Raw genomic sequence first — 22,231 nt, forward strand, 5'->3', positions numbered from 1 at the left:
TTCCCTTCCCCCCCTTTTCCTTTTAAGCGCCGACACGGATATCACAGTTCAGAAGATTTTGGATCAGGTCAAGGATGTAAATTTAGAGAAGTATATGTTAAATATGGATGTACGGTTGAAATAAAAAAAAGAAATTTTTATGTTCAAATGTTGATAACAAAAGGAAGGAAATTCTAGATGAGGGATATTTTGCTAGCTATATTATTCACCCAGAGAGTAATAAAATGTATCGGGAGCGTAACAAAACATTTTGGTGGTTAGAATTGAAGATGAGTTGCAAAATTTGTGGTTAAAACATTTTTGGGGGTCAGGATTGAAGATGAGTGTTGTAAAATTTGTGGCTAAATGTCTTACATGTCAGTGAGAAAAGGCAAAACATCAACATCCTAGGGTCAGTTATTACTTATCAATTTCGAAGTGAAAATGATAGGAGACTATTATGAACTTCGTGATTGACTTGCCTAGGATGCCACATGGTCGTAAAGTTATTTGGGTAATTGTTGACAGTTTGACTAAGTCTGTCCATTTCTTGTTCGTTAGACAAACAAAACCTGTTGAGAAGTTAGTCAAACTATACGTGAATCAAATTATAAGGTTACATGGAGTGTCAATTTATTTTCTAGAACGAATATGAAAGATTTACTTCCAGATTGTAGAAGAATATTCAGAAGATTTTGGGCATCAATTTAAATTTCAGTACAGTCTTTCACCCTCAGAAAGATGGCATGTTAGAAAGGACTATTCAGACTTTGGAAGATCTATCAAAATTATATGTCCTTGATTTTGGTAGAGAATGAGAATCACATATACACTTGGTATTGTTTGCTTACAATAGAAATTACCAAGCTAGTATTGGAATGGCTCCATATAAAACTGTGTATGGAAAAAAGTGCAAGACACCATTCCGTTGGGCTAAAGCAGGTGAAAGAAAGGTCATTAGAGTTGAATTGATTGATGATGCTGCTAAAAAGATTAGATTTATCAGAGACAGACTAATAGCTGTGTAGGATAAACAAAGAAAATATTATGATGCCAAGCACAGACAAGTGGAGTTTGAAGTTGGAGGGTTTCTATTTATCAAAGTCAGTCCATTGAAGGATGTGCAACATTTTGGGAAGATAGAAAAATCGAGTCCACGATATGTAGGTATATATGAGATTGTGAAGATGATTGAAAATGTGGCTTACAAATTAACTTTACCAACTAATATGCAAAGAGTGCATAATATTTTTCATATATCTTCACTTATGAAGTATATTGTTAATGAGTCCAATAGAATTGTTATATATTTAATAGAGATACAACCTCATATGACTTGTATTAGGGAGCTTAAGAGAATTTTGTATTATGATGTGAAGGAACTTAGTAATAGAGAGACTCCATTTGTTAAAATTTTATGCAAGCTCAAATCAGAAAATGATGCTACTGGGGAGATAACTTTTGATATACAAGAAAGATATCACCAACTCTCAGGTAAGGTATGTTTTTCCATTAACCTTTAAAATTTTTAAGGGAAAAATTTTATAAGAGGGAAATTGTAATAACTGAAATTTATTAAAAGATAAATATAATGATAATGATAATAATAATAATATTAATACTAATCAAATAAGCAGTTAAGGGGTAAGCAACTCTACAGGTTTCGTCTTTAAGAGTCGCATGACCCATTCAAATCAATCGAAACAAAGAACGAGTGAAAGCAGAAACCGGAGAAGAAAGAAGAAAAAGAGGTAAGAAATGATGAAGAGGAAACACTCTTATTGGCAGAAGAATTAAGAGGGGGTGAGTGGCTTAATGCTTGAAGGAGAAGCGCTCGTTTTCTTTGGAGGCTACATTGAGGGTAATGTTTTGCGCTGAAGTCAAAGGAAGAGGCAATGATGTTCACTAGATGAAGGAGAATAAGGTAGAAGATCATCTCACGCGTACCGATACTGGAGTTGAGCCAAGTTTGAAGGAAGAAGGAAGGGAAGAAGCTCGTGTGTTGCCATTCTTGGTTCAGTGTCTCATCGAAAAAAAGGAAGTAGAAGAGATATGTGACACTGTGTTGGGTGCGAGAACAAGATGAGAAGAGGAAGAAAGAATTAGCAAGCCTTACATGTTTGCAGAAGAGCAACCAACCAGAGTATAAGGTATGCTAGGGTTTTATTAGGTTATTTATTATTGAATTCAACATATATAAGTGTGTGTGTGTGTGCGCGTGTGTGTTTACTTATGCAATGTTAATAAAAAGTATAATTAAATCACAACTCAAAATATACAAATTTTAGCTTTAAAGAAGAAGTTGGTGAAGTGTGCGAGCTAAGGGAGATGAGAGATCGACCCAAGCAAACTTTGGTAAGGTAAGAGTTTGGGCATTTATTTATATAAAATATTTTGTTTAATTAGATAGATGTTATTAAGTATGATTTAATAAATTTAAATAGTAGTTATAAAAACTGATGTATTGAATTAGGGCTTTGGATTGTCGACTGGGCAAAAGAGGTAGACTCAAAAAGAAGGTGATAATAAAAGGAAGAAATCAGAGGATTAAGCTGGTAAAGAAGTCATTTAAGTCAATGTTGAATATTTTTTTTTATTAGAATTAGATTAATGATTGATTTAGAAGCTATATTTAAAGTTGATGCAAAATGAGCTTGCAATATTGTTTTAAAAATAAATATTTTATGTATGATTTGCATTTTAAAGATTTGAAAGATGATTGGCAAATGGGAGGAAAATAATAGAAATATGAAAGTACATTGAAATATTTTAAATTGATAAAAAATGATAAGTAAAGACTTAATTTCGTTAGGATTTAGCCTCAGATGATGCTGGAAGTAAATGTAATGTACTCGTGCATGAAAAAGAAAATGAGAATGGTAATGGTATATCTTTGAGTACAAAATTTTGAGAGTACCTACGTGTATAATTTTTTGGGATATCTTTGGGTATGACAGTAATCCTGATATAAATTGTTAAAAAAATAAAAATGATAAATATTTAAATTGATAAAACAAAAAAAACTAAATTTAAAATGAAAACTTACTGTATGATTAAGTGACGAAGTATATTTCTTTTGATCGTTCCTCCATAAATTTTGCATATTAATTTAATGTATAATAAGATTGAAATCTCAATAAGTTGTGGTAAACTTTCTATTTAAATTAATTATTTCTTTCAGATAAAATACTAGATTGATATAACTGACATGAGGGGTTTGGTTTACAGAAGAACTATTGATACTAGAAAATAGGTTGTTTATTTTACTTTGAGATCTTATGTTCTTCAATTTTAAGAAATATTGGACTATTGATACTTGGATTGTGATAATGTTTTACTTCCAATCTATATTTATATTTCGGATGAATTGAAATTTTGTTTAGTGTACTTGTGATTTTTAATGGCTCTATTTATTATTGAAAGTTATGATGAATTATTGTATCATAAAAGAAAGTTATCGCAGTTCCTTACTTGATTAATTTTAAGCTATCAGGTAGGGTTATGACAGAAACATTCAATAATAACTAGCTACCTGCACAACTTTATAAAATAGAATTTCAAACAACTTTGCATTGAATTAAACTTCACCATAATATTTTATTTACTTGAACCAATTTCACAATTATAAACTTCTTAAATTGAGTATTATAAAAATTTTTGTGATATCGGATTTATTTCTAAATAAATATGCTTAAATCAATCATATTCAAATTATGTAAATAACAATTAAAAATAAATATTTCAAATAAACAACTGAGTAAAATAATAAGCTATGGATATCTTCATCTACTACAATGATATTACATTTAATTGTAAAAAATGATATCATTAAATATACTTTTATTCCCTTCAACCTGCATACAATACCTCAAACCAGCATTCATGCCAATGAATAGCCTACATTCATTAGATACGATATGAATTATATCTTCTAAAAAAAGGGAAAAAATATTTAATTATATAAACTAATATACAAAGGCGCTTTGAGCTCAAGCAATCTCACTATTAAAATGAGAGGGAGTATCTTAGGCACCAAACGTAAAATTACCATGTTTGACAATCTCACAGCAAGTAGCATAAAAATAATGTTAAGTTTAAGAGGATTACCAGAAGATATAGAGAAAGTATTCTTCACTGAGATAACATAAAAAAAGAGAAGCGAGAAGCTTACCTTCTTTCCTTCCAAATGCATTTTTACAGCCCTCACATCGACAGCTAAAAGAGCATCCAACGCCTCCCTTTGATGGAAACCATACATACATATCAGAAAATAGATAGCCCTAATAGTTTGGTGATAGTTAAATAAAGATCAAAAACCTGATAACATTCACAGTATTTCTTTAGGCAACTTGACTTCTTGCAATTACATCCTCTTTTATGCCTCGCAGAAGCTGGGGTCTTGTTGCTCTCTTCCTATGGGCATCATAAAGAAGCTTATTAGATTATTAATCTAGCAAACAAAAAAAATTAAATTAAAAAAAAGCTTGTAATTTTTGGTTTCCTACCCCAATTTCCTGATCATGCTCAGAAGTTCTAATAACTTTAGGGGCAAATGCAAGAGGATTACGTGATTCAATCTGCTTACGGGTAGCAAGAACAGTTTCTTCATGAACAGGCTTATTTAAGCACCCTTGACATGAGCATGGCTCAACACAATACACTCCAGCAGCAAAGCACTCGCAGTATCTGCCAAAGATATACAATGAGGTATGAGGTAGATAATTTCGTCATTGAAATAATTAACTTGGGTTGACAAACAAAAAAACTTAGCCGTGAAGCAAAAAAAAATCTAAACTCTGCCAAGGAAAACAGATCACATAAAACTAAAACAAAAGCTAAAAAGAAAACCAAATCAACAGGAATAACAGGAAGATATTCACATAGCAAAGCTTGTAGGAGTGCAAAGGAGAGAAGATTCTCAAATAAGTAAATGCTTAGTTCTTGAAGGCATAAACAGATGATATTCACAGAGCAGAGCGCCCGCATGAGTGCAAAGGCTGGAAAGTTTTTGTTGAAGGCAATCAGACCAAGGAGGGCTGGAGAAAGTGCCAGATAAGTAAAATTGTACGCAACCAATTCATTGCTTATTAGAACATCTTCTCTCATAAATATATATTAAAAGAAAGGAAAGAAAAAGCACATGAATTGCCCCCATCACATAAACCATGACAAGATCAAATGGTAGGATAACTAGAGGCAATTTTTGGGTTTGTTATTGTAGTTTTTTTTTTTTTTTTTTTCCAATTAATTTTATATGTACTTAAATGCCAATTCAAAAAAATTGAACAATATATGCAATTTATTAGAACTAATCATTCACAATGTCCTAGCATGAATTTTGGGCAACTATTCATAATTTGGAGCCAAAATAAGATTCAAATATTCCTTCCAATACATTATTGAGAAGTAGCTTTAATAAGTCAAAACTTCATTAAAAAGTAAAGAATTGATTGCTCTTGAAAAAATTGCTATTTCATTTCAACATATTTGTTTAAATAAGTGTTACAATGTTTAACAAATAAACTCAATAAAACCCTCTAATTACACATAACTCACAACACTCCCCATCAAAATGAGTGAAAGATATTCACTAAACTCATCTTGTTACATAATCTAGCTAACTCCGTTGAACTAAATTCTTTATTGAAGCAGTCTGCCACCTGCTCTCCAGTAGCCACATCACTTAGTTCCAAAAATTCGTTATTCAACTTCTCCTTGATGAAGAATATATCAATCCCCACATGTTTAGATCTATCGTGTTGCATTGGGTTGTTAGCAATACTGATTGTTGACTTGTCGTCACACCACAACTTCAATTGAGTTCCCTGATCCATTTGTGTTCAACCAACTAGGCTTTCAGTCACATCATCTCAGCAACTTCTAATGTCATGGCTTTGTATTATGTTTTTGTTATTGATATTGCTACAATTGACTATTTCTTGCTCTTCCACCAGACCAAGTTGTCACCTACAAACATGTAGTATCCTGATGTAGATTGTATGTCATCAGCACAACTTGCTCGGTCAGAATCACATAAGCCCTCAAAATTTATATGCTCGTTCTTACTGAATATTAACAATTTCTCTAATGCGCTCCTCAGATACCTAAGAACCTGGTACACTAAATCAATATGGCCCCTTCTTGGATCCTGCATGTAGCAGCTCACCACACTTACTGCAAAAGAGATATCGGGTTGAGTGTAGCACAGATAATTCAAGCAGCCCACCAGCCTCTGGTACCTCTCATGATCAACTGATTCACCTAAGTTTGTACTGAGCTTGACCTTATGATCCATTGGAGAGATTGTTGGTTTGCACTCCCGCATACATGTCTCCGTGAGAAAATCCAGTACATACTTTCTATGGGATAGTACCAACCCCTCAGATCCATGGGTCACTTCAATCCCAAGAAAGTATCTAAGTTATCACAAATTCTTTACCTCAAACTATTTCTTTAATCTTTCCTTCAGTTGAGCAATCTCTATTTGATCATCAGCAATGATAATTATGTCATCCACAAACACAACAAGTATGATTGTGTAATCATCGCGTTGTCGAAAGAACATCGTATGGTCTGCATTGATCTGCTGATATCTCATGCCAACCATCGTCATTCTAAACTAGTCAAACCAGACAAGAGGAGACTGGTTTAAGCTATACAGTGACTTCCTAAACCTACACACATTGCCCACTATCTGGCATGTACTGAATCCTGGTAGTATCTTCATATATACCTTCTTCAGTAGCACCCCGTGAAGAAAAACATTATTAACATCCAGTTGGTGGAGTTTTCATCCACAATTCACTGCTAGAGAAGCCAGTGTCCTCATCATGCTCATCTTCGGAATTGGTGCAATGGTTTCATCGTAGTCAATACCACATGTAAAATTGTATCATTTTATCACTAGTTGTGCTTTGTACATCTCCACCGTCCCTTCTAAAGTTTGTTTTATCGTGAAGATCCACTTACATCCAGGTGCATTATTCCCAACTGGTAGTGGTACAATCCCTCATGTTCGGGTTTTATCAAGAGCTCCAGGCTCTTCATGCATCGTCGCTTTCCACTTGGGATTCTCTTTAGCAACCTTCCAACACTTTAGTATAGAAATAAAGTTCAATGATGCAATGAATGCTCCATGCAAAAGTGGATGTTAGAATAAAAAATAAAGTTCGCAATGTGAAGTTCCCACCCAAAACAATTAGGAGGTCCTCCTTAACATTGTAAAGATAGGAGTAGGAGGAATAATATCACCTGAGAATTTTGAATCAAAGGTAGATGGTGTAGGTTTCTCAAGAGTTGTGGAAGACCAAGACAAGGGACTTGTTGGCATTGCAGAATTTGTTCCCTTAGTTTTTTTCTTTCTCCGTGTATACACCCTTAGCTCACCATCAGTTGGAATCCCACCACCTCTAAGTTCAATCTCTCATTTTCGTCGCCAAAGTTGATTCATCCCATATCACAAGACATGACATCGATCCCACTTGCACCACTACTATTTACTCTCTCTTGCCTCACAACTCCGGGGTCTGTTATGTCACCAAATGGTGAAATTACCTCCAGAGTGTAGTATTATTCAAACTCTTTGAATGACACATACATACTCACAAAGAGTTTCTTCTCAATCGAACTCTAACAAACATAACTTTTCTGAGTAGCAGAATAACCCACGAAAAATATTTCACAGCTCTGGGATCTAACTTCTCTACAGATGGCCTAATGTATTTCACAAAGCATACACATCCAAATACCTTCAACAGAAAGATATCATTATTATCTTATTTCAACATCTGACAAGGAAACTTTCATTCCAGTACTCTTGAGGAAATTCTACTAATCAATTGAGCGGTTGTCAACACAGTTTCTGCTCATTAGTGTTGTGGGACATTCATTGTCATCCTCATGCTCCGGGCTACCTATAGAAGATGTCGATTTTTCCTCTCTGCTACTTCATTTGGTGCTAGAATGTATCAAATCAAACATACCAGAGCTCTTATTCTCAAAACTCACATAAGAGCTCCTAGTGAGCTTGCCAAACTTACAAGCATCACACACTATTTTCTCCTTACTCATCTTTTCAAAAAAGGATGGAAACAAACAACTAAATAAACTAAACAACAAGTGTCCTATGTGCCTGCGATGTAGCAGCAATACATATACTCTTCTCAAATCCTCATGCTCCAGCAATCTCGACCATGGATGTCAAGGCTAAGTCCATCCCCACTCTATCCAAGTACCAAAGTCCATTATGGGCACATGTCAGCCCTAAGCTTCCTGCCAATTCCCTTCTCCTGAAAAATCACCTTTGGAATATCAAATGAAACAACATCTTTTAGTTGGAGTATAATGGCACTAATGAATTAAAGGTTCACTAGAAAAGAAGAAGCATGCAAAATATTGGACAAAGTAATAAAATTGAAACACTTGACTATTCTCTTACCAACCAAAAGTTGTATTGTACCATCAGCGATCTGAATGCTCTCTAGAACTGCTAGGTGAATATAGAAAGAGAACTCACTAGTGGCAACTATCATATGTCAAGATGCACAAGAATCTACTATCCATTTTAGTGAACTTGTGGTGGATATAGAGGCAGAAGCATGTGTATCACGATAACTGTTGACTGAGTGAGTATAACTCGCAGTGTTTCCCTTGGATGACGATAAGGTGGATGCATCCCCAGTGATATCATATGTTGCTCTTTGCTTCCTCTTCAACATCTCCAGTAACTCATGATCATCATCAATAAAGGCCACCCCTATCTCTCCCTCGTTCTTAGCAACCATCACACTTGCCCGGTAGCCTCCTCTTTTACCCCTTTGGCACTCATGATTACGACCACGACCTCAAGACTGTCCACGTCGCCCCGTCTCTCTCTCCTAGGGTAGATTTGGACACACCTTGCTCAAGTGTCCCACAACTCTGCAATTGTAGCACCTGCTGGTTTCCCCCTGAGCATTTGTCCTACCCGAGCTCAAGACAGCCAAATTTGATCTCATTCCTGGAAAACCACTCGGCTGAACCAAAACACGTGTTGAGGTAATAACTCCTATCGAGACACTAACTCCCTGTATGAGCTCGACCAAAACCTTCAGAATTACAGAATTCATCTTGCCCAGAAGTTACAATCATTTACCCCTCAGAATATCTCTGTCACCTAACATCCTCAATATAATTATTCTTTGCTTTATATGCCTGATCTAAGCCCTTGTCAGAATCTATTCCACACTAAGCCACTTGAACATCCCTGTTCCTACACACCCTGGAGTCTGCACTTCTCCTTTGCTTCATAGCAAATGAAGGAATCGCTTTGAAGCTCCCAGTTGTTGCAATTAGGGCTCACGGGAAAGCAACGATTGAATAGCTAGTTTCCCTTCTGTTAAAGCTGTGGGAGTCCCTTCTCCGCTCGGGATGCATGGGATGCGCAGAGATCTCCGAAACTCCCCTCTTCCACTCTTGTGCTCGGGAAGAGCAACTACTGGACGAGATCGCAAAACGCAAAAGACTCCAGAACTTCCTTCTTTCGAAGCTACTCCCGCCTCCTACTCCCACGAGTAAGCTGCAACTCATGAAGCAGCAGCGTAGCTCCCGACTTTTTCGCCATCCGCTCTCCCTGCACGCACGTCATCCGCTCTCCCTGCACGCACGGGTAAGCCGCAACCCACGGAGCAGCTGGCGAGGGAAGCAGCGACGATTTTGATGATGAACAGATCGCCCGTCCTAATTAGCTCTGATTGTGACTGTTTCGTGATGAAGACGCGATGAAGACGCCGCTCGCGAAGACGATGATGCACATAAGTTACAACAAAAAAATAAGATAAGAGTTTTACATATGTCTCGAGTCAAAATTTTTTAAAATAGATGAAATTATAGAACAGACATTACACAAAAATAAGAGATGGTATGTTTGATATGATAATTAAGATTTGAAAGATATGAATGTTATGTGTTGCACAGAATTGAGTCTTATAAAATTTACCCCTAAAAATGAAAGATTAAAATTGTCTCAGTTGGAAATGAAACCAAAGTTCACAATTCTATTACTTCTGTATAACAATTTATATGGTAAATTGATGAGTGAATATATAATAGAAAGCTCTTCTCCATGAAATGAAAGATTTAAATTGCCTCAATTGGAAATAAAACCAACACTCACAATTCTATTTCTTTTGTATAGCTACTTATATAGCAGATTGATCGGTTCATACATTTTTCAAACAGCAAACCCGAGACAATGAAGCAACCTCTTTCGTCCATTTATCAGATTCATACTCAACAAATCAAGCAAAAACTTTCATTCAGTCTCCAAAACAGCACTCCACATTTGGTTTTTCTTTTTTTTTTTTGCAAGATCCAAATCCATAACCAACAAGACTGCAAATGACAAATCATAAATCACAAATCATGAATATCACGAAACTGTCGCAACAAATTGCAAATCAGAGAGCCAAAAATCGCATAAAGAAAGTCAGTTCATCGACAATTACTACAGGAATTACTTACAGAGCACAGTAACCAGAGATCGAAGGGAGGAGGAAGAAGTGAAAGACAACGCTAAGCACAAGAGATGAGCAATCGAGGGAGAGAGGCGAGCGAGGAGGCACTTAGGGCAAAAAAATGTGGTCGGAGGTCGAGTAAGGGCACGCAGGTAATAGACCTACAAAAGAACGCGGGTCGCGGGGTCGAGCGTGCAGTCGCATTTATTAAAAATCCCAGACAGCATATTCGGATAAGCAGAGCGAACACACAAACCAACGAGCTTGGCTGTGTTTTCAAAATGCACTGCACCAAATAAACTACCCCAAACGGAACCTATATAATCTTAAGTTATCTAAATCCTTCTAGAATTTATCAAGATTTAATATATATGATGAAAATGTCCTCTTTGGATGAGAATTTTATTTAAAATCATAATTATCAGGGAAAATTACTTGGAGTGTTTATGTTTGCAAGTTTATGCATTAATTTTTAAGGATGAACCACTCCACTTAATGAGTGCATTCAACACAAACATAATCAATAATTTTATCTGTAATATTTATAATTATTCATTATTGTAATTTTAATTGAAATTTATCACATGAAGTATTTAAAGCATCAGTCATGCAAGACTTTAATCATTACAAAATACACGAGTACTTGATTTTATAATTTTTCCCCGCCGCCTTATAACATCACGCATGGGTACTTATTTTAGAGTGTTATGCATTAATGCGAGGTCGATGACAACAAATTTGGAGCAATAAGCCTACACAAATTTTGAGACATCATTCTTATATAATTAGATTCATGTGCTAATTTTTACTAAAATTACATGAGTGTGTGTGTCTGTTCCTTGTTCACTCGCCAACATGTGTCATCAATCTCGCATGTAAAAAAAAATCATGTTTGCATTCGTGATGGGATTGATAATATGGGTGTCTATTTTTGATTCTTTTGATATTTTGGATGAATGAGGACAATCAATTTTGCGAATGGACTTCATTTGACCAATTTTTGTGACCATCAAGGAAATTCAAACATATTTTGTGTGCATCGTATTTGCAGTTTGCTGTTTTCAATAAGGTTGAATTAACCGACCGTGAAAGGTCTCATTTGAAAAATTTTGACAGTGTGTGCAGCGGCAAATTTCATTCCAAAAGCAGTGTTAGTTTCGCCAACTTTGACGGTGTTTAAGGTGAATTAGCCACGACCCACGTGTCATCACGTTTGATGCTTGTCTTATGTAACTACATGTTTTATTCAACAGAGGAGGCATTTCAAGCAATTTCAGTTGCAATCAACGCATCTCAAACATAATATGTGTGGCACCACATTTCTTATTCATCTTTGATGTTGTGATTATTTGTGTGGACTTGTGGGGCTTATATTAATGTTAGCAAATACTTAATAGTCCAAAAGCCTGTCTATCCAAAAATCAAGAAAAGAGCTTGTGGAGTACTTATGCTTCTTATTATCCTTTAACTAGGTGTTTCGCCAAAGCTTTATATGCCTTCCTCTGATATGGTCTTGGTTCTTCGATTTTCCAGGATTCCAAAACCTTTTTGATGACTAACTTATAAGTTATTGAGATAAAAGACTAGATAAAAAGAGGACGCATTTGGGATCCAAAATTAAAATACTTTTAGCTTTGAGGATTTTCTACCCAAAAACCACAGGATCATGTGCTTTAAGCCATCAAGCACTGATAATGAGCTCAACAATAATCAGCACTAGAGCCAAGAAGGTCAAAACAGGTTCTTGAAAAGAACAACAACAAACAAAGAACAGATATACAAGAAAGCGCCCTTATTGAAGGTACAAAACTTCTTCAGAGTGTATTTAATCAACAAGGCTAGTCTAAAGAGAGCAGATCAAAATTAAGCCTAGCGTTTGTTTTGTATTGCATAAGTGTTCCCTATCTATGTCCTAAACCTATGAGATACAAGGTGGGAGGATCAAGTGATACTGAACTGCTGAAGAAAAGAATCAACTATTTTTTCATTGTTGCGATTTCACATTAGCAATATGAATCGCCCACCCTAATCAACATTAAGATAAAATAAGTTTAGCATTTGTTTTGTATTGCATCAGTATTCTCTTATCCAATTCCCTAAAGCTATGAGAGACAAGGTGGGAGGTCAAGTGATACTGAACTGCTGAAGAAAAGAATCAACTATTGTTTAATTGTTGTGATTTCACATTAGCAATATGAATCGCCTTCCCTAATCAACATTTAAATAAAATAGATTTGCTATTTGAGTGGCAGAATTGAACCAAATCCTTGCATGCATCCGAGATGTTTATGGGACACAAAAAAATACATCAATTCAAGAACATAATCAGAATACTAGATCAAATTTTGTGGCATAATAAACCAATATGTTACCCTTGACGTGAAATCATGAAACAATAAATCACTCATATTAGATCAGTAAGAAAATTGTATAATGTAATTTTGAATCGAGGAGAATGAAATGATATAAAAAACTTACAACTTTAAGCATTTAGACTTCTTACAGTTGCATCGTCTGCAGCCTTCATTTTCACCATTACTTTCTGTCTTACGCCTGCTCATCAATGGTCAGAAACTTCAAAAGTATCCCTTTAGCTCACAAAAAATACAGCAAGAGTGAAGTGAACAGATGCCAGGTAGTCGTCCATACCTTCTCTTTTTAGGGCTAGTTGATTCTTCAATCCCAAGTGCAGGTATCAATGAAACATCAGAATGCACAGTCTGGCTGTCCTGAACTTCACTACCAATAAGATCTGGGCATTGATGAAGCTTCGAAAGCTTAAACTGCTGTTTTTCTAAAGAATTTGAAGGAGCAAAAGGTTTCACAGAACAACGCCTGCTGATAAATTCTCTCCCAGGAGTCCTAATTATCTGTGGAATCGATCCATCCTTTGAAGTTGTTGCAAGAGCATTCAAATGCAAACCAATTCCAGGTAAAACATAAGGAACAGGAGCTTCAGAAGATTTTGAAGGCACTAGCTGCCGATTGTCTGAATCAGACATCGCATTGATTGGCAAAAGGATGGATGGGCGAACATTTGAATTGCTATTCATGCTCTTTTTAGAAGCACTAGCCGCCTCAAAAACAAGACAACGCCTCCTCACTCCCCGATGATGTTTAGAGTCAGCCTCAACAAAGAAAGAGAGAGAACTCTTTATACTTTCTATAAGACGTAATCAAAACAGAATGACAAAAATGAAACAAAAGCCAATACAAATTTTATACAATTCAAAATCCAACAGAAGAAAATAAGGGAAAGGGCCTGCATGGGGCGGCTACAGATGCCTGTAAAACTGGCTACAGCATTACTGCAGTGAACGTAAATTTATAATTTATATTTTGAAAAATACAAATTTTTACCTGAACAAAATTTTTATTTACAGTTGCACGCTCTAGCAAAAAGTCTAAGAGATAAAATTAAAGATTGCAACAAATTTTCTTAAAAATTAAATCCCTTTAGAAGGTTAAAACCATTTTTTCAACAAGCCCTGATATCCTCCCCATGAATTGTTCCTACACAATGTGAAAGATAAAACATAATACTGCACTTAAATCCTTAGTCAGCTTCCTAAAGTATAACAAGTTGGTAAATATTTTAAGTGCATGGATGATATTTTGAAGAAATATTTGTGTGTGAGCATATCACATTGACTAGTCACGGCCAATGTTTAACAATACAAAATCAAAAATCGAGATGTTTTGCCTTAACAAGAATAGGTGTAAGCACTGAAGCGGATCGTGCCGCAAAAACCAAAAAGGAAAAAAGAATTAAAAAAATCATAAATATGACATTAATCATTGATATGCTAATTTAATTTATTATTATAAATACGAAAACCATAAATTTGAATCTAATATATTATATAAAATAGAAAATTGAAATGTGAATATAGATAAACATTACCATGAAGTTCAAGATACGCATTGGTGTCACCCTTTCTTTCATTTTCTTCAAAAGAATCATATTTATTATCCTTTAATTCTATCTCATTGACAACTTCTACATTCATTATAATTTTCTTCTTACTATTAATGAATCTTAAATCCAATATAATTTTAAAATAATTTGTGATACAATTAAGCAAACATACTTAAATCACCTTGATATTTTTAGACTTAATTTCTGATATGTTAAATATAATATAATAAACATATATTAGTAATATATCATTTTTTCCATAACTCGGCAGTAGCACTACTTCAAATGCCTCAAAGCATAAAGCCTAGATGGGTAAGCCTCAGATGATAAAGAAATAAATCTCACTAATGATCACAAGGATTAAAGCTCGAAGCATTTTTTGCGTGCCTCAAAGCATAAAACTTGAAAACCTTTTTTAGGCAAAGTTCACAGCAATAAAGAATCGCCATGCCATGATTATTTTAATATTGTTAGGATAAGGGATACAAGAGATAAACTGACAAGAGAAGTTGGTCATATGATCTATAGCTCCAAATCAATGATCTAAAAGCTAAGAATGCGAAAAAAACTAAAATGAATTCAGACTATATAAAAGGACAAGTTGCCCCCAAACTATTTAAAAAAAAAACATAACAATTCTTACACTCTTTAAATTGAGATTGAAACAATCCCGTCAAAAGAACATTTTGGTTTCTATTTAAATAACCTGAGAATTAAATTGACATTTTACATAATCTAAGAGCATTTGACCCCCTGTAACCATTTCATCCTTGTAAATAGTCAAGAGGACCATTTTGATCATTCCCTCTGTTAAAAATGGACATCTTTGAGACATTAGAACCATAAAACTATGAAATAACAACTGAGAATACTATAGTGTAAATACATGTTGAAGATGTTTTTCAAATGCTCTTAATAAGCCTTTTTGTCTTTACATGCCAAATGACCCAATTTTCTTCTACTCTTTAGGAATATATGAACTAATCACGACCATTTAGATAGTTCTATTTAATCAATATGTTAAACAAATACTTTGAAACTCTTCATTGGACTTAAAATACATCCCTCAATTCCAAGAGAAAAAGAAACCAAGGTATGTGGATATTATTATTATCACCCATGGAGGGAAAAACTATGGTTCTGTTCACAGTAAACCAAAAAAGGAATGAAACATTATAGTACAGGGATGAAAAGTGCAATAATATGACCAATTTGTGGACATGAAGTGATGAAAGCTACAAAAATAGACAGTATTTGTGGCAATTAAGGTTGTAATTACAAAAAAGGGGAAAAAAAGAAAAGCGAAGTGTAGCAACGAACGCTTGTATGTTCTAAACAAAAAAATGATAAAAACTACAACTTATGAAAATGCGATAAATAGTATAAAGCCCAAATATCATGCAAAAGGTGGAAAAAATATGTTGTGTTTTTTTTTTCCAACATTTCTATAATATTTATACAATCATTGGAGAACTTCTAATAGAAAATATAAATAAAAAAAAAAATACTAATTCGATATCCATTTAAGAACTCTGAAACACTACTTAAGTCATGAAAAGATGAGGGGTACTATGAATGAATATATGATCCAAAACACCCACAAAGAATTAGAAAAAGTGCATATCAACAAGTTCAGTGGGCGGGATGAAACGGTTATCTCAAATATTATTTTCTTAAAAAAAAAACAAATATCTCTTTAACAAAAGGTAATATACTATTATAAAGAAGAAAAATAAAGCAACCTTAATTCCTCCTCGCTCTCTAACTTTCTCAAATCTTAATCCTCCCCAATCTCCCCTTTGAATACTCCTAAAACAAAATTTATCCATTCTTTCTTACGGCTCTACCACACCAAGTTAGCCTCTCTCTTTTTTTCCCTGCTGTGGCACTCCTTTATACAAACAATAAAGAATGGTAAGGAATAAAAAAAAGAACTTACAAGCATACTACATTGAATCAACTACAAAAAAATCACAAATTAAAACTTATGAAAATTAAGATGAGGTGACTCCAACAGCAGATAATTGGGGCGAAGCTAAAATTAAAACTATTTGATTACAAATTTCTTAACTGCAGAACTACCTAACTTTCGAGTTAGCATATTCCCAAAACTTATTGGAATAGGTTCACAAAATCTTCTGAAGTTCAACAGATTTCTCTTGGCATGAGTGCTCATCCTCTCAATATTCTTCTCAGCAACTTAACATTCCGTTAAAAAGATGCATGTCACTTCAAAAAAATTTAATATCAATAACATTTATAGGTAATTTTTAGATAAGTTAATTTTGGTAGCATTTTTATGTGATTTAGAGATTAGCATATTTTATAGGTAAATGAAAAGTTAGGTATTAAATGTGAAAATGCATAATACAGTAGTATACATGTAAATTCCCCAACTATAATTATAAAACTCTTAAAACAGTGCAAAAAAAAACTAATTATCCTACAGATAAATTACTTTCTAAATGAAAAGAACAAAAAATTAAATTGTCATAACTTCTTTCAAAATTCCATGACAATCCTCATGACTGATGCAAGCATAAACAAAATTATCCGCAGTGTGCTCTCAAAATATAGGACATGATCTACAATGTGTTGATATAAACAATAATTTATGTTCACTGTAGTCCTTATATTTATTAAATTAACTTACCTAACAGAAACTTATCCTGACAATAGGCTTGGATTGATATTTAACCCTTCTATCTCTTAAAACAGTACAAAAAGTACCAAATCTACTCCATTGTCCGCAAAAAATACAATTCAAAACAATCAGATTGCAGTTTAAGGTGATTAAGGCTACCAATTATCAATTTCAGAATATAGTTTTGAGAGAGATATCACGCATGGAGAAACAAACAAGCTAAGCTAAGAAAGCCATGCAGAGAATCAGGTTACCTTACAGCCTAAAGTTAGGCCATCGCAAAGTTCAGCTTCGGTTTTCTGATTCAGATCATCAGAATTTTCAGGTTCATGGCAAGTGGTAGAGAATAGATTGAGCATGTGGCTCACTCCATGTCCCTGGCGAGTCTCTCCATCATCATCATCCGTAAAAGAAACTTGAGGGTCATTCTGAAGGCAAGAAGCATTGGGCTGTAAATTCAGTGAGATTTTATTGTCCTTTTCTTCAGAATTGCTAGGTTCTGAACCAGTTGCAGGCTCAAAAATAAACAAATCATCAGTATTATCAGAAATTAAGTTCTCCCAATCACTTCCAGAAGCATCTTCCTTCATTTGAACAGCTGGAAATTTCACCTCATAGCCAAAGTTATTGGCATACGAATTTTGTGTGCTTTCTGAAGCAGCTTGAACAAACTTAACCCGTTCTGACGGACTGCAGCTGATATCCTGTTTAAAATCCAACTTCACACCATAGAAAGGTAAAGTATTATGGTTTGGACTACCATTATCAACTTGTGCGGACGGAGAAAAATCAGGTTGAGATGAGCTTTCATCCACAAGATCGACAGAAGCCTCATTCAGAGAGCAAGTTATATTGCAATTTTCTTGGGCAAGCACGATAGAAGTGGAAAGTATAGCATCATTTGGAACCAAAGAATGTAAGTTGTTTTCATCCAAACTATTAGAAGAGACTTCCTGTTTTACTGAATCCGGGAAAGGGTGCCTAATAGCATACATGGGATGGAAACATGCTTCACATACATAACAAAACAAGCATGTTTAAGAGAATGTAGTGCAGTATGATTATTACCTTATTAAGAATCTAGATTCCTTATGCAAGCTGACATGGGGGGAAGAAAAAACCGAAGAAAGAGCAGCAGAACCAGGTGAATGAAATGTATGTATGCTGTGCACTGATTTAACAGGTTGAATTGGAGACAAACTATTGATGAAGTTGAAAACTGGAGAATCCTAAGTCAAACATAAAAGTAACTAATAAAACCACAGCTTAAGCAAATACCAGAAGAAATACTTACTGCTTCATAAACCAATAATAGAAACTAGATAAAGAAAAGAAAGCCAGTTTATGTGCCAAAGAAATATAGGATGTAACTGTGCTGTCAAGAAAGCTTGATGCCAAAAGTAAGAAAATAGTGCAAACCAAACATAAAACGCTTGAACTAAAATTGCTTTGCTACAAATTATTATGCTACCACAGCACAACCAGAATGGAAGGACTAAGTATTTAAATGGAAAGAAATGAACAGAAATTGAAGAGCCGGAAAAAAATTTTAAGTTATATCAAACAAAGTAGAATCAAGAGACAGCAAAGCAGAAGAATGCATAACATAATCCAAAGCTGCTAAATAACTAATGAGTTAACTCTATGCTGAAAAAAATAATGACAGCTTTCAATACTTAAATTTATCTTCTTAGCATTTGACCTTGCCATCGGCTCAAAGATGTAAGTATGACCAGTTTTCTCTGATTCCTGTGAGATTATAAGAGCAGTTGAACTTTGCAACTAGTTTGCTCTTTAGGAGCAACAGAATCAATTGGCTCGTCAATCTGAAGCTGAGTTGAGCCAGTCTTCTTTGTAAAAACTAAATGGTGGACAGCATTGTCTTAACTAAAGGAGACTTCTCTTCAACCAACTTGTTTATTAAAAATTAAAAAAAAAATTATACAAGACCCTTGAAAATATTATGTAGAAACACAAATTGATGACATCTATAATATCAAACACAATAGCATAGCAAACAAACTAAAATGCTAAGAGCTTGAACTCATTCGATAAATCTGCTTAATAAACTATAACTCCATTGAGATTTAAGTGTCATGTTAGGAAACTGTAGGTACAAGACCAAACTAATTCAGGACAGCCATATTCCAACAAATTTAACAAAGAAAAGTGGTGCAATTTAAATCAATTCTCTACATCATTGAGCATTTAAATAGGCTCAATCATGTAGAAAATTGATGTAGATGCCACATTTAACACTTCTTTAAAATCCAATAATAAATTGATTTTATACTCGGATGAATTAATTATTCAACATAACCTCAAACATGCCCGAATAAATTAAAGGCTAAAATCAAATGCAATAAAAATACCAGTCCGCGAAGGAAAGAAGCTAGACAACTATTGAATCAACCAAAATCTATGGCTTTGCTCAACCAATCAGTGAAAAATTGCATGGATAAAAGTTTATTATTCGACTACAAAAATTATTAAAGAAGCGCGTAATACAAAGCCACTTTTATTCAAATTATTAAAATTGATTAATTGCACCAGAAAAGCAAATTGAAACAATTACAAAATTGAAGAATTGGATGATAATTTACTTCCGAGTAAACGCCCAAAATAATCCCCAGACTGTTGACAACTGTCCAATTTAGTACCAAAGTTTTAGGAAGCTTCAATTTAGTCCCAAACTATTGAAATTTGTTCCAAATTGATGCTAAATCATATTTTCAATTAAATTTAATAGTGTCATACAAGATATTGAAGGATACTTTTATCATTTATGTAGTTATTTATAAATACATCCTGCATAAAAATTATTGTATATGATGTCTTGTTGGATTTAGGCTGAATTTTGCTTAATATCTAAATAAAACCTGCTCAAATACAATTAAAAGCAAACATCACAAAATTCGAAAGCCCGTTTCTTCACCATTTTCTGCTTTTAAATCTAATTAAAAAATTTACTTTGCCACATATATTATATCTTTTTCGACAAATTACTCATCTCCGTGAACTTACAGTGTCGTATTTACTTGATAGGAGTTGCAGCTCCTCCAAGTCAAACCAACATAAGTAAGTCCTCTCTGTTTGCAATGAACGATGTGCAAGCACTCGGATGAAGACAAAGCCTTGTCTTCAATGCAAGCATTGTGGATGGAGACTGAGACTGAGACTGCTCCGTCAAGTAAAGAAACAACAAATGAGCACTCGCCTTGAGTTGCTTGCTTCATCGATGGTGAAACAGAAGGGGAGAAGTCACACTTAGATGGAACGAAGTCTTATCGTTGTCATTGCAAGCAATGTGGATGGAGACAGAGACGAAGACAGAGATTGCTCCGTCGAGTAGAGAAACAACGAATGAGTATGTGCTTTGAGTTGCTTGCTCAGTCGATGGTGAAATAGAAGGGGAGAAGCCGCACAAGTTGAGGAGCATCGAAGATTTAGGTTTAAAGTGAGACTGCTTTGCGCATGAATCCTCCAATGAGAATCGGAATGTCATACGTGCGTTTAGTGAGATTGGATGGATCTCATTCATTTAATAGTTCAAGTAATCGAGCACAAAACTGCAAGTAATGCACCTATCCCGAAGAGACAACAAATAAATATGTGCTTTGAGTTGTTTTCTCAATCGATGGTGAAATAGAAGGGGAGAAGCCGCACAAGTTGAGGAGCATCGAAGATTTAGGTTTAAAGTGAAACTACTTTGCATATGAATCCTCCGGTGTAAACCGGCATGCCATACATGTTTAATTGGTGAATTTAGTAAATAGACAGAACTACCCTTCAAAATGTGAAAAAATTTGTTAAATTAAACAAAAAATTTTATTTAGGACCAATTCGGAACAATTTTTAATAGTCAGGGATGAAATTGGAGTATTTTAAAACTCGGGGACTAAATTGGACGCTTTTTAATAGTCGTGGGACTATTTTGGGCTTTTTCTCATTCACTTCGTAAACATTCAACAATCTAAATGTTATTTGCTCAATCAAATCAACTTGCCTATTTAAATCAAATCATTTGATTGGATCATGGGTTTTAACTTATGCTCCTTATGAATGTTTGTTTTTTTAGTTTTATATACATGAATATATCTTTTATATACTTTTATCCAAAAAATAAAATAAAATAGACATACACTCCAATGATCTTGTATTTTCAATCGAAACGTATATGGCCACTACCACCAATTAAGCTAGTTGAATAACCTTGAAACAAAGCTATTCAATGCAGGATTGAAAACTATTCCTTCTTTCTTGATGATAGCCCAGAAAATAGAAGATTTTTTTCTTCTCCTACTTGGTGGGATAAGTTATAGATGTTGGGTCAAATATTTACTATTTTCCAACATATTTGGTGTTCATTAACCAGAGTAATTCAATGTTCTCTTTGAATCAATCCCCAATACTATCTTGTATCCATACATGAATTTCTTGCTCTATGCTCTCTTTCTCAGAAAACCAAAAAATTACAAAACAGAGCCAATCTAATGATAAATTTAGACTCATCTAACACATAAACTAAAGCTAATAAATAAGGGTCAGTTATTGGATTACATACAACAATATTTAAATTGTCTAGCTAGAAATTTAAAAAAAAAATCATATCTAGCAAATGTCAACTCAAGTTTTTGCTCGATATTAGGCATCACTGCTTTATTAAAAAATTTTTGAGGAATCTACGTAAACCTTTTCAATTTATTGGAGACTCAACTACAGAAGCAACAACCAAGTGCCCAACTAAACAGTAATTTTTGAAATTGCCTGTTGAGAAAGAAATCACCAGGGCCTTAATGTAGCCAATAGACTAGTGTATTGAGACACATTCAACACAATTTTAAGGTAAAAGGTGCCGACTAACCATTGCAAACCCAATAGACTAGAAGGCTCTTTCACCAGGGCCTTAATGTAGCCAAAATTCTAGCTGGTTCTTTCACCTCCATTGCAAAAGGAACAAAAAAAATCAAGAGAACAAAAAGACTTGGATACCCTGGTCAAACACAATACAGAAAGAAGCGCTCTAATAAGTATAATGATGAAGATGAACGCAACACTAAAAACACAGGTTATGTGTTCTAATCAGAAAGAGGGCCCATTAAGGAGGAAAGGAAGCTTGTAACTAGGTTTCTGTTCTTAAATCTATGAAGCGAAAGAGAAAAACATAAAATAAATAAATTTAATGTATATATATAT

General features: G+C 34.3%; 1 protein-coding gene across 3 annotated transcripts in view; it reads right to left on the minus strand.

The window, feature by feature from the left end:
• The window catches only part of LOC110024214 (protein tesmin/TSO1-like CXC 3), a 47,768-nt gene that overhangs the window by 24,660 nt on the left and 877 nt on the right, over positions 1 to 22,231 (minus strand). For 2 of the 3 annotated variants that reach the window (XM_020724037.1, XM_020724038.1), the window contains exons 2-8: positions 18,104 to 18,264; positions 17,290 to 18,016; positions 13,122 to 13,600; positions 12,951 to 13,025; positions 4,485 to 4,665; positions 4,297 to 4,392; positions 4,151 to 4,217 (exon numbers count right to left, since the gene is read on the minus strand). In XM_020724037.1, the coding sequence (XP_020579696.1) occupies positions 4,151 to 4,217; positions 4,297 to 4,392; positions 4,485 to 4,665; positions 12,951 to 13,025; positions 13,122 to 13,600; positions 17,290 to 18,016; positions 18,104 to 18,264 (1,786 nt within the window). Of the gene's footprint in view, positions 1 to 4,150; positions 4,218 to 4,296; positions 4,393 to 4,484; positions 4,666 to 12,950; positions 13,026 to 13,121; positions 13,601 to 17,289; positions 18,017 to 18,103; positions 18,265 to 21,899; positions 22,016 to 22,231 lie in introns of those variants that run through there. The other variant, XM_020724039.1, reaches the window with a different exon arrangement.

The sequence above is a fragment of the Phalaenopsis equestris genome, unplaced genomic scaffold (genome assembly GCF_001263595.1).
Source record: "Phalaenopsis equestris unplaced genomic scaffold, ASM126359v1 Scaffold000251, whole genome shotgun sequence".
Taxonomy (NCBI): Eukaryota; Viridiplantae; Streptophyta; class Magnoliopsida; order Asparagales; family Orchidaceae; genus Phalaenopsis; species Phalaenopsis equestris.